Source organism: Pristis pectinata, chromosome 31 (assembly GCF_009764475.1).
Source record: "Pristis pectinata isolate sPriPec2 chromosome 31, sPriPec2.1.pri, whole genome shotgun sequence".
Lineage (NCBI taxonomy): Eukaryota > Metazoa > Chordata > Chondrichthyes > Rhinopristiformes > Pristidae > Pristis > Pristis pectinata.
The window spans coordinates 14,305,627-14,318,514 of NC_067435.1; the positions used below are offsets into that span (position 1 = coordinate 14,305,627).

At 46.6% G+C, this 12,888-nt stretch overlaps 1 protein-coding gene across 1 annotated transcript; it reads left to right on the forward strand.

The window, feature by feature from the left end:
- The first annotated feature begins 3,644 nt into the window (after positions 1-3,644).
- LOC127584940 (uridine-cytidine kinase 2-like) lies at positions 3,645-12,449 on the forward strand. The gene is made up of 7 exons (XM_052041974.1): positions 3,645-3,895; positions 5,443-5,602; positions 5,958-6,054; positions 7,052-7,194; positions 7,883-7,980; positions 8,186-8,234; positions 9,590-12,449. The coding sequence occupies exons 1-7, from the start codon at positions 3,683-3,685 to the stop codon at positions 9,721-9,723; spliced, it is 894 nt and encodes a 297-aa protein (XP_051897934.1). The 5' UTR covers positions 3,645-3,682; the 3' UTR covers positions 9,724-12,449.
- Positions 12,450-12,888: the final 439 nt, after the last annotated feature.

A 12,888-nucleotide genomic window follows, 5' to 3' on the forward strand; every position in this document is an offset into this window, starting at 1 on the left:
AGTTGCCGTACCAAGCTGTGATGCATCCAGATAGGATGCTTTCTATGGTGCATCAATAAAAATTGGTGAGAGTCGATAGGGACATGCCAAATTTCTTTAGCCTCCGAGGAAGTAGAGGTGCTGGTGAGCTTTCTTGGCCGTGGTGCATACGTGGTTGAACCAGGACAGGCTATTGGTGATGTTCACTCCTAGGAACATGAAGGTCTCAACCCTCTTGACCTCAGCACTGTTGATGTAGACAGGAGCATGTACACCGCTCCCTTTCCTGAAGTCAATGACCAGCTCTTTTGTTTTGCTGACATTGAGGGAAAGGTTGTTGTCATGACACCATGTCACTCAGCTGTCTATCTCTTTCCTGTACTCCGACTCATCGTTATTTGAGATACGGCCCACTATGGTGGTATCATCTGCAAATTTGTAGATGGAGTTATAGCAGAATATGGCCACACAGTCATGAGTGTATAGGGAGTAGAGTAGAGGGCTGAGGACGCAGCCTAGTGGGGCACCAGTGTTGAGAATAATCGTGCTGGAGATGTTGCTGCCTATCCTCACTGATTGCGGTCTGTTGGTCAGAAAGTCAAGGATCCAGTTGCAAAGGAAGGTGTTGAGTCCCAGGCCTTGGAGTTTGGTGATGAGTTTGCTTGGAATTATTGTATTGAAGGCAGAGCTGTAGTCAATAAACAGTAGTCTAACGTAGGTGTCTTTACAGTCCAGATGCTCCAGAGATGAGTGCAGGGCCAGGGAGACGGTGTCTGCTGGAGGATGGCGAAATGCATTGGGTTGAAGTTTTCTGGGAGGCTGGAGTTGATGCATGCCATGACCAGCCCCCCGAAGCACTTCATGATGGTGGCTGTCAGAGCCACCGGTCGGTAGTCAGTAAGACACATTACCTTGTTTTTCTTAGGTACCGGGATGATAGTGGTCTTCTTAAAGCAGATGGGAACCTCGGATTGAGACAGGGAAAGGTTAAAAATATCTGCAAGTACCCCCGCCAGCTGATCTGCACAGGATCTAAGGACACGGCCAGGGACACCATCCGGGCAGATGCTTTCTGCGGGTTCACTCTCTGTAGGATTGATCTAACATCCTCAACAGTGACTATGGGTTCAGGTACACTGGAGGCTGTTGGGGTGGGTGGTGACATACCAATCCCCTTCTGTTCAAAATGTGCATAGAATGCATTAAGCTCATTGGGAAGGGATGTGCTGTTGTTGGTGATGCTGCCCAACTTCGTTTGGTAGCCCATTATAGCATGTAAGTGCTACCACAACTGACGGCTGGTCTGGAACTCAATTTTGGACTGGTATTGTCTCTTGGCATCTCTGATAGCTTTACAGAGGTCGTATCTTGACTTCTTGTAAAGATCAGCGTCACTTGATTTGAATGTTGCAGTCCTGGACTTCAGTAGGGAGTGGACCTCCTGGTTCATCCATGGTTTCTGGTTTGAGAACACCTGGATTGTTCTCTTTGGTACACAGTCCTCAACACACTTGCTGATAAAGTCTGTGAAAGTGGTGACATACTCATCTGGGCTGGCAGCTGAATCTTTGAACATAGACCAGCCTACCGACTCAATGCAGTCATGTAGAAGCTCATCTATTTTCTCAGACCAGCAATGTACAACTTTCTATACTGGATCTTCCTGTTTCAGCTTTTGCTTGTATGCAGGGAGAAGGAGCACAGCCTGGTGGTCTGATTTACCAAAATGGGGGTGGGTGGTGGCTCGGTAGACATCTTTGATGGTTGTATAGCAATGGTCAAGGGTGTTTGGGCCCCTGGTGGGACAGGGAATGTGCTGGTAGTAGTTTGGTAACACACCCTTTAAGTTGGCCTGGTTGAAGTCACCAGCAATGATGGCCATAACATGGGAACTAGAAGCAGGAGAAGACCATTTAGCCTTTTGCTCCAGTACGGCCAATCAATAAAACCATGGCTGATCTATCACCTCAGCATAAAAATCAAGCCTAGCCCAGGGCTGGGATCTGACCTAGAGGCTCCCATAGTGTGTGGCAGGTCAAAGCCAGGAGTCTTCAATGTTGGATTAGAGATTAAATGTTCACCCCAGACTCTGGCTTGATTCCATACTTTACTCCAAGTTGTTGTATTGATGTGGCCTGTTTTTGCTTGGCATATGTCTGGGATGCCAGGCAGTGAGCTGGGATATTTGTTAAACCTCCGTGGATTGGAATTGGGTGCTGCCAATGACCTCTCTGTATTTAGCCCAGCTGAATGACTACAACACAGATATCTTCTTGGATCAGATGTAGAGACCCAAGATTTTGCAGTCACTGCGCACAAAATTGATTCAAACTTCTTTTGCAGTGATTCTTCTGGTCAGAAATTGTGAAAATTGCTGCAAAAACATTTGTGAATAAAACCAGTCAAGTAGGTGTTGAACTGAGGGAATGATTGGATATTGATTTTTAGTTGTCATGTTAATTTCTGGAGGGGCAATATTGGCCAGTGCCTGTAACCATTGAGTTGGTGTAGATTTCAGGATTCTAGCAATAGCACTCTTTATGTAATTTTGGATATTCACACATTTGGAATGATTGCTAGACAAGAACACAATCAAAAAGATGAATGCCCTATTCAAGGTGTGGAATAATACTATTTTGGCACCCAGCTCATCCTGGTAAGTGTTTGCATGATATTCACCCAAATCTCTAAACTTTGCAGATATATTTTGAGGATGGAGGGAAGGGGAGGTGTGAAGAGGGAAGTTGTGATGGGTGAGGTAGGGAGATAGGAAAGGGCAGGGATGAAGAGGGTGAGGGCGATGGGAGGAGGTGAGGGTGAGAATGTGAGTGTGTGGGTGGGATTGTCAGTGAATGGGATGGAGGGAGAAAGGGTTGATGAGTATTGGGGGAGGAAAGGGAAGGGAGTAATAGAGCTCTGGGGGAGTTTAAGGGGGTGTTTTGATTTTTATCTCTGAAGCTGTGTGTGCTGCAGGTTCTTTCTGTGACGGTGTGAGCTTCCCCTACGTGCTCCGGTTTCCTCCCACACTCCAAAGTTGTTCTGGATGGTAGATTAACTAGCCTTCATAAATTACCCCTTGTGAAAATGGGTGTTAGGACAATCAGAGGTAGGTGTTAAGTGTGGAAATTGCTCTGGGAACTGGCACAGACTGGACAGGCCAAATGGCCTCATTCTACACCATAAGGAAACACGAGTGGAGGGGAAGGGGTATCTGTGTGAAGAGAGGGAAGGTGGGGGTGTGAGAATGAATGGATGGATGGGAGGATAGATGGCGTAAGGTAGAGGGAAGAGAGGATTGAGGAAGTGGGGGTATTGAGGAGGAGGGAGAAGAATAAGGGAAGTGTGGGCCGGATAAATGTGGGCCATTGTGTGCCCAGAATGGGAGGAGGGGGCAGTTGGGAGGTAGGAGGAGGGTCGAGAGAGGGAAAAGGGTAAAAAAAGAGGCACAGGAAGGAAACAGGGATAAGTGGGAGAGGGATGAGCAGCATCAAGGACCATTACGACATGACCCTTATATTAAAAAGCTAAGTTGGGATCAATATGGGGAAATAATTATTTTTATTATTAGAGTTGTGTAGAAACTCGTGAATTATTTCGTTCCGAACTCAGGCATCCCCAGTCTATAGGTTTTGTTCTGCCAACCTATACTGCTGGTGGTGAAGGTGGGGCTTCAATCTTGATTGACGTTTCATTGGCCAATAGAATGGCAGACAGAGTGACGTCGCCAGCAAACACTGGCGAATCAGGTGGCCCTTGGTTGGAATCAGGTTCGGTTGACGTGTCGATGAAAAGGTGCGCATGCGCCGTCGGGCCGCCAGTCATGTCGGTGATGATGGCGGGAGATGTGGCTGCCGAGAAGAAGCTGCAGCACCGACCCTTCCTGATCGCCGTTAGCGGCGGCACCGCCAGCGGAAAAGTAGGTAGCGGTACAGTAGGCAGTGGTATCCGCTGTTGGAGCCTTAAACTGTGGGACTGAGCGGGCTCCGAGCCCTTAGTCCGGGATTCGGTTGTGGACCGCGTGTAAACGAAGGCGCAGGCTCGGTGTATGGCGCAGGCGCAGTGTCCGTTGGGTGCACGACGCAGGCGCGGTGACGCTCGGCGTGTCTTGGGGGAGGGGCCAGGCGTTTGACGTGTCCTGAATGATTGACACCACATTCATCCAGCTTCCCCGTTCACCACCACCACCACCCCCCACCACTGGTGCACCCCCATTGCTGTTCTACTGTCTATAATATCCAATGCATCAACTTGCCAAAGTCTTTTAACGGCTCTTCTTAAACATATGAGCAGGAACATGGGAATGTAATGTATGTATAATTTATGTGGGGGCAGATACATTAGGGACATTCAAGAGACTCTTGGGTAGACACATGAATGATAGAAAAATGGGGGGGTGATGTGGGAGGGAAGGGTTAGATAGAGCTTAGAGCAGGATAAAATTGTGGGCCAAAGAGCCTGTACTGTGCTGTAATGTTCTCTGTTAATTTAAGTTTGTTAACTTATGTTTTTCTTCATCTTGTGTTGCTACTTTTCATGGCATTTGTACCGTGTATATGTATGCCTATGACAAGAATAAACTTGAACTATTACTGTGGAGACACTGGATTCTGCAGATGCTGGAATCTGGAGCAACACATAGAAAATGCTGCAGGAAATCAGCAGGCCAGGCAGCATCTATGGAGAGAAATAAACAGTCGACGTTTCGGGTTGAGACCCTTCAGAGCAGCAGTCCCGATGAAGGGTCTCAACCCGAAACGTCGACTGTTTATTTCTCTCCATAGATGCTGCCTGACCTGCTGAGTTCCTCCAGCATTTTGTGTGTTGAACCATTGCTGTTCCAGTTTTATATCTAAAGTTGGTGAAGGAATTTTCTGCCCAGCAGCAGTGTGGGAATACCTTCACAACAAGTTGCAGTGGTTCAAAAAGGTGACCTACTTTCTTAAAAGCAATAAATGTTGGCTGCAGAGTAGCAAAAAAAAAGAATTTCTCACCTGCAGTTCTTAGCTTCTTGACAGAGTGAATAACAGTGATCGTCTGGTGTGGCCACAACCGGAAATGTTCTGAGTGGTGTTATTGGTGAGTATCGTTAGCACTGTCATTGATATCTTCTATCAGTTTGCTGCTAATGGAGAGTAGAATGGACAGTAATTAGCTGGAATGGAATTGTCCTGTCCACAGAAATAGAAACTACTTGGACAATGTTTGATAGATGGCAGTGTTAAGCCTGTTTATAACAGCTTGGTTAGTGGTTGGTCTGCTCTTGAGCAGCACTACATTTGTGATTTTTGAGTGTTTAGAGCCTTTGCTATATTGAGGTTTTTTTCCCCTGGATTACAGAGGCTACTGACTCCAATACCCTGTGAGGAGTTTGCAGTGGCAGAATGTCTCTGTGTCTGATCTTTGGGATTAGAGCTGTTGAATAAACGAGAGAATTGAATTTAATGTTTTCTTTCTTTTGGACAGTCATCAGTGTGTCAGAAAATTGTTGAGCTGCTGGGACAGAACAAAGTGGATCAAGACCAGAGGCAAGTGGTAATCCTGAGCCAGGACAGTTTCTACAAGGTGCTGACCACCGAGCAGCGAATCAAGGCCAGTAAAGGACAGTATAACTTCGACCATCCAGGTACCTGCTAGCATTGTGGATCAGAGGTTTATTGGGAGTTCGGTGGAGTTGGAAAGAAAAACGAGCAAGGAGAATGGGAGGAGAGGTTGAGGATATGGGAGGGATAGTGCCCATAGGAGTGTTGCTGAGAACTGTGTGGCAAAGGGGAAGCTGGTGGGGATGTTGTTGCAGACATAAAGCATGAGACGGTGTTGCGGGGAAGAAGGGAAGGCTGGGGTAGGAGATGTTGCCGTACAGAACATTCCTTGTATGGAAGTGACTGTGTTGTTACATCGGCATCATGACTGAGTTTTTGGGTCCTGCTGTTGTCTTCAGGCTCTGCCCAGTACTGACCGCGCCTTTCTGCCACCCACAGATGCATTCGACAACGAGCTGATTCTCCGCACTCTCAAGGACATTATTAATGGGCGGACGGTGCCAATTCCAGTCTATGACTTTGTTAAACATTCACGGTTTGTATCAGAGTAGCTGTTACATAAACCTTGAATTCTGACTAATATCGAAGGGAAACAACTGTAGAAATAGGATCAAGTTGGACATAAGATGCCTAGTCCTAAGGACAGATGGGCTGAGGTGATCCACCCCAGCACTGGACCCCAGTCAGAGTAACCTGGGTCCTTGGGTGGAGTGTTGGAGGGTCTCAGTTTGCTTTACAGAGAACCATCTCTCAAGTCCTCGAGTAGGTAGGAGATTCACTTTGGAACATAACTGGCCCACGCATGCTGTTGTGTTGAGTCCCATTCCCACTCTTATTTCCCTGTAAATATTATTTTCTCTCTCACGTGCCTATCAATTTTCCTTTGATTCATTTGCCACTGAGTTACATTGTGGGTGGGGGGGGGGGGGGGGGGGGTGGGGAGAAATCTGCAACACTCAGGAGAACGTACAAACTTCATGTAGACCGCACTCAAGTTCAGCCTAGGTAGCATCAATAACTGCTGTGCCACTGTGCTGCCTCACTCTGGCAACATTGAATTTGATGCATTGCAGAGGGAGAGCGACTCTGTTTGGATCTTGAGCAATGCCCCCAGTTTGTGACCAGGGTTCTATGCTCCCCAGTTGGAGAGCTGCTACCAGGTTCTTGAAAACTCTTGTTCTGAGGTGGGATGGATTGGCCAGCACACCAATAGCAACCGCCCCCCCCATGTGCTAGGGGGTGTAGTCTGGTGACTTCATTCCTGTGGAACTTACACTAAGAGCTTGGGTTGGGGATCATGTCAGGCAGTGGGATCAGGTAGTGACCACCGGCTTGGGCAGAGTGGCGATCTCTTCATGAGACACGCAGCTTCTTTTATACTCTGGTGGTGGGGTTTCTTAAAACAAAAAGGGTGGATTTCTTCGTAAGTAATACAAGAGACGGATCTGGATAAAAGGCGGAGCAGACAGGAGGGACTGGGTGGCTGATTGGTTCTGTGATGAAGAACTGACTGGCGAGGTTTCTCGTTGCAGGAAGCCAGAGATGGTGTCAGTTTATCCTGCGGATGTGGTTCTTTTCGAGGGCATTCTGGTTTTCTATTCCCAGGAGATCAGGGATTTGTTCCACATGAAGCTCTTCGTCGACACAGATGCCGATACTCGTCTCTCTCGCAGAGGTGAGGGGCCTGAGCTAGGAGTGAGGGGGAGGTGTTCGTGAGCAGTGAGGGGATGGGCATCTGGCGACTGAAATTGGGATGGGGAGGAGGAGGCAGCTTTGGGGAAGCATGTTGGGATCGGTCTCTCCTGTTGGGGTTTTAGAGTTGGGAGAAGGTAAGGATAACCTGGAGTTGGTGTATGGATTGGATGGAGAAGAGCCAGAGGAAAAATCGGGGTGGGAAGGAGATGACTAAGGGGTGGTACTGTGAAAATGTGGGGGTTGAGGGCTGGGTGAACGAGGACGAAGGGAGTGGACAGTGGATGGAATGAGAATTGAGGGGGACTGATCTCATTGCCATCCTGTATTACCATTTCAAAATTAAAAGTTTTGTCATTTTGACCTGCATGATTCTGACTCCAGCCAGGTCTCTGGGCTTTTGGCCCCCATTCCTCACACCCTGGTTCCCCCAAACTACTTTGGCCCTGGTCTGAGGGCAAGGATCAGTGTGAGCAAGGGGTTGGATCTCTGACTGTGTGTTTGGAGCAGTGTTGAGCACAGTCTGGGCCTTGAAGCAGTTTTCCTGCTCTTGCCCCCTCCACTTGTCCTTGCATGCACTTCCTTTCCAATCATCACCTGTCCAGCTGCAGAGTTTGTGTAGCAAACATCGCGCTTTTAACCTTTTGTTTTATTTATCCTTCATATCTCAGTTTTGCGAGACATCAATGAGAGGGGCCGTGACTTGGAGCAGATTTTGACGCAGTACACTACGTTTGTCAAGCCTGCCTTTGAGGAGTTCTGTCTTCCGGTGAGCAGGGGTACTGTGGGTCAGGGTACAGGGACTGGTCTGGTCACAGCACTTGTCGCTGTTGGAGCAGTGAGACAGATCATTGAATTTCTGTCCTTCAGGCTGTCCCTCGCTTGTGGAGGGGTGGCCCCACTTGCACGCCTGCTTGTGATGGGATTGGCCCTTGTTCTGTTGGGGATTTAATGATTTCTGTCCTTATTTACAGACCAAGAAATATGCTGATGTCATTATCCCCCGGGGAGTAGAAAATCTAGGTGAGTTCAGAGCCCCCCACACCCATCCCCGAAGGTTAGTAGGCACCTTAACATGAGTCTGAGAGTTTTTGTGCAGATCTAGGGTGTGTGCACTTATGGGATCATTCTGTCTAATGCTGAGTTTAGGCCAGGGTGGGAGATTGTTGTGGGGGGGGGGGGTGCGGTGGTGGGGGGGGTGCGGTGGTGGGTGGGGGTTGGCTGCTTTGCTCAGATTGGAGGGTGTTGCTGGTGGGGGAATCTGGCTGAGATGGGAAAGTTTAGAATAGAATAAAGCAGTGTTTCAGCCCATGATGCTCGTGCTGTCTTTTGGAAGAGCAGTAGTGCTCAGCCCCACTCCCACTGTTTTTTTTATATCTTAACCATGCCCACAGTGAGGGTATGGTAATCCAGAGGACCAGCAATCCAGAGATCTGATTTTAAATCCCACCACGGCATTTACAAAATTCAAATTTAATTTCTAATTTAAATTTTAAAAGTTTATTCAGTTGTAATCCTCTTGAAAGGAAGAAATCCAGCCTGTGTGATTCCAGACCCACCAGCAAAGTGCCTAGTTGTACCTTAACCACTTCATTGAAGCACAGTAAATTAAAATCAATTTGTCATCTGGCATTGATTTAGACACTGAATTTGGCAAACCTGATGAGCAGGTCTTGGTGTCTGATGGGCCCAAAGTTGACCAGGTGTGTCAGACACCATGAATGCAGATTCCCCTCCAAGTCACTCTGTGTTTGTCAATCATCATGAGGTCTGAATCCTGGAACTCCCTCCCCAACAACACTGGAAGTACAGACTGCAGAGGCTTCAGAACCACCTAATCTACTCAAGGGGATGGACAATAAATTCTGTCCTTGCTAGGAATGCTCTAATTCTTGAAAAATAAAATTTCCATTAAAGTTATTGACAGAATCTGTTCCCACTGCCTTTTCATGTTGAATGTAAAACATTTCTGCTTTTCTCCCCTTTTGGTCTTTTGCCAAAATAATCATCCGTTGATTGACTCATCAGTGGAAATATTTTCTCCTTTTGTTATTCAATCTAAATCTCTTGTCCTGTAAACCTCCTGTTCAGGACAAACTGTACAGCTTGCTCCAGCACTGCCTAACCCCTGAAAACATACTTGGTGCTCCTATTCTATCCTTTCTAAGGACATTGCATCTCCTGCAGTGTGGTGAGAATTATTGGCGGCTCTCCAGGGGGAGCTTTGCTAAATAGTTATCAGGCTGTAGTATAATCCAGGAAGGGGAATGGTTGAGGGATGTGGATACTTGAAGGGAGTTAGGAAGTGTAGTGAGGGGGTCGCCTGGCTTGGCTTGTGCATTCATTTGGAATCTTTTTGTTTCTCTATATCTCTGCAGTTGCTATCAATCTGATTGTGCAGCATATTCAAGATATCCTGGCCGGTGGCCTAACCAAACGCAACGGTTGTGTGAACGGACACACCATATTGCGCACCCGTCACACCTCGGAGTCCAGTACCCGGCCACACTGACCACAGACAACAATGACGGGGAGAGCGCCATCACTGTCCACTTCCTCACAGTCAGTCTCACTATATGGGTGGCAATGCTCCTTCCTCTTTCCTCACTACAAGGTCTCCTTTAACTGTGTCCCTGGGCTCTCCCTTGTCTCTAATAGTAGTTGCCAGCAAGTAAACAGACATCTCAATGCATCTGGAATCATTGGTTGGGATGTACGGTCTGCAACTCTGAAACTGAGGGCATCATAATCCTTAGCCTTCTGTTGACTTTTTTCCATAGCGTTTCACTTTGGGGAGGTGGATGGAGCATTTGTAGTAAGTAGCCCTCACCTTCTTGGTCTGGGGACTACCCCAGGATGAGTGCCATTGTTGCATTGTGACATAATCTGAGGTGCCACAGATGGGTGGCGTGTAGTTGTTTAATTATCTATTATGGGATTTGAGCTCTCACACACTGCCCTGTATATGAAGGCTGCATTCATTGGACAGACTGGAACAGATAACCAGCTTGCTTGAAGCAAGTCACTGGTGCCCAAGGAGACCAGTAAATAGATGTTGTATAGTGGCTCAACTGTGCCACGTGAACTGTTCTTGTGTGGATTCAGTGAAGTAGAGTGCGTCTAGTGTTATGGTTGAGCTTTGTGCATGTGTATATGCATGCATCCCAGCAGCACTTCCTGTCCCCGCTGCAAGATGCAATAATTTCCTTCCACTCATTCATATTTGATAGATAAATCCTTTCTAAAGTACAGTGCCCAGAAATGTACACACTGCTCCAGGGTTTTGTATAGCTACAGTGAAACAACCTTTGCTCTAGTTTTAAAGTCTTTCACTTTGGTAAATGAGCTCAGTTACCACGACCTAAAATCTGACATTAACTGACATTCTTGCCCCACCCTAGCTTCATTTTGTGTCTCTCCCTGGTCCCTGGAGGTGCTGCATTCTGCCAGTGCACATTTCTCTGGTCACTTATGTGACCTGTTACAGGGCTTTTTCTATTCAACCTGGACAATGTTGGCAAGAGGCATTAGGCTGAGCCTGGGTCTTGTTAACTGCTTGGAGAAACCCAACTTGCAAGGGTTCTGGCTGATTGGTGTCTCCCTGCTTCAGTGTTTGAGTCCCTTTGTGGCCATTGGTATTATCTGGATATATCCTTGGGGCCACTGGAGGAGCCCAGCTACATCAATTGAATAAAAGGTTGTTGCCCATAGTTTAATGTTCTGAGGCTGGGATTCCCTTTAGATTCTTCCATAACCTAAAATTCAGATGGGAATGTCTACTATCTTTTAATATATTACCCATCACTTGCAGCTCTCTAACCTTTGTTACAATCCCACCGTCCAAAGGCTCAGTGGGATTTGCGTAGCGAGAGGAAAAGCTACTAGTATGGCAGTAATCTATGAAGGACAGGTCCACAGATGTGTCCTGCGTCTTGTAGTGTCAGATGCTGTGAAGAGAGCGTTATGTTTAAATGTTGAGATTGAGAAGGTATATAAAATCAAACTTCAAATTTGACAGGAATTCTACTTCTGACTGTGGGTCACACAAGCTCATCATTGTGGAATTCTGTCCTTTTTCCCTGAAATAGCCATGAGGAGTGGGGCAGGAGGAAATAGTTACGGGACTTTGTGAGGAACAGTCATTGTATAACCTGCCCATGGTGCCTACTGTATTATTTCATGTTTCATGGGGTAAGGTGATAATTAACACAACAAACTGGAATGATTTGACAGGGAGCAGGGATTGCTGTCTCCTGACGGGGTTTGAGTTGCAAGTAAATGCAGTGCTGTGATTTGAGGCATTGTTCTTAGACTGAGTCGACACTAACCCAAGCTTGTTTGCCTCTAGCTGTCAATCCATTCCTTCTCTGGTTTCCCTATGAGTGAAAGACATTTCTGAATCATCCTGCCTGATTTGAATGCACTAAATCCAGCACTGGCATGAATGAAGCATCGTCTGTGAATGCCATTTAGTATTTGTTAACAGCTGGGATTCACTAGTTGCCCGGATTCCATTGCAACTTTCTGTAATCGTGTAGTTTCTTGTCTGTTTGGGATGGGGTACGCAAAGCTGAGCTGTGGGGGTTTCACAGGATGTTTTTTCCAACAGCTAATTGCGTATTTCTCTGTTCATTGTTTTGCTGCCTGACCTTGAACAGCGGTCTTGCACTTAATGCCTATTACTTGAAATCTTTTGAAGTAAATTGATATTTAAGGATGTGGCTGTGGGTGAGTGGTGAGTACCACTGAGCAATCAGGTGAAAAGACCAAGGTCTAATGTTTTGTGATTCATGCAGCTTGGTTTATGTAGTCTATTTGTTCACTGCTACTTGCAGGGAAGTATGAACTGAAATTTGTGTTCACTTCCATCAGATGTTTATTTTTAGTATATGTATATAACTGAAAAGGAATTTATAAAAGTCAATAAAAGACTAAGGCTTGCAACACTGCTAACATCTGGCTGTTGATAGATTCTCTCTAAATAATGAGCTACCTAAGCCATTGCTGGCCTCCAAGAATTCATAAAGTAGCAGAAGGAAGCTGCCAAGTTTCTCATGATAGTGAGCATTCATGATCTGGCAGAACTGCCCCTTTGAACTTGTGGTCAGCTGACTTGGAATGTCATTGAGATGCAGCCACCCTTTACATTGGTGCACCTGGACCCAAATAACAAACGGATCAGAGCTCTGCATTTCAGCCACATGTGGACAAAGTGTTGCATGAGAATGAGATTCCAACAACATCCATGCTTGGTGACATCGTGGCCCAGCAGGTGAGTGCCAGTGATGAGGCTGCAGCACTTGCATGCATGTTCAGCAAGAAGTGCTGAGTGGATGATCCATCTTGACTTCTTCCCGAGATCCCCATCATCACAAAAGCCAGTTTTAGACAATTCAATTCACACTACACAGTAAGGACACCAGATATGCCAAGTATTATTCTGGGGGATAGCACTAAAAAAAGTGGTCCAGAACTAGCTGGGTCTCTGACCCAGATGATCCAGTGCATTTACAACACTAATTTACCTTTCAATGTCAAAAGTTGTCCTGATATGCCCAGTATATAAAGAGGACAAAGACAATGTAGTCAGTTTGCTGGTGAATGAAAGTAGACGGTATACGTGATGTGATAGGAAGTATCATTGGCAGTGGGTATCAAGTGGAACTTAACGGCAGCT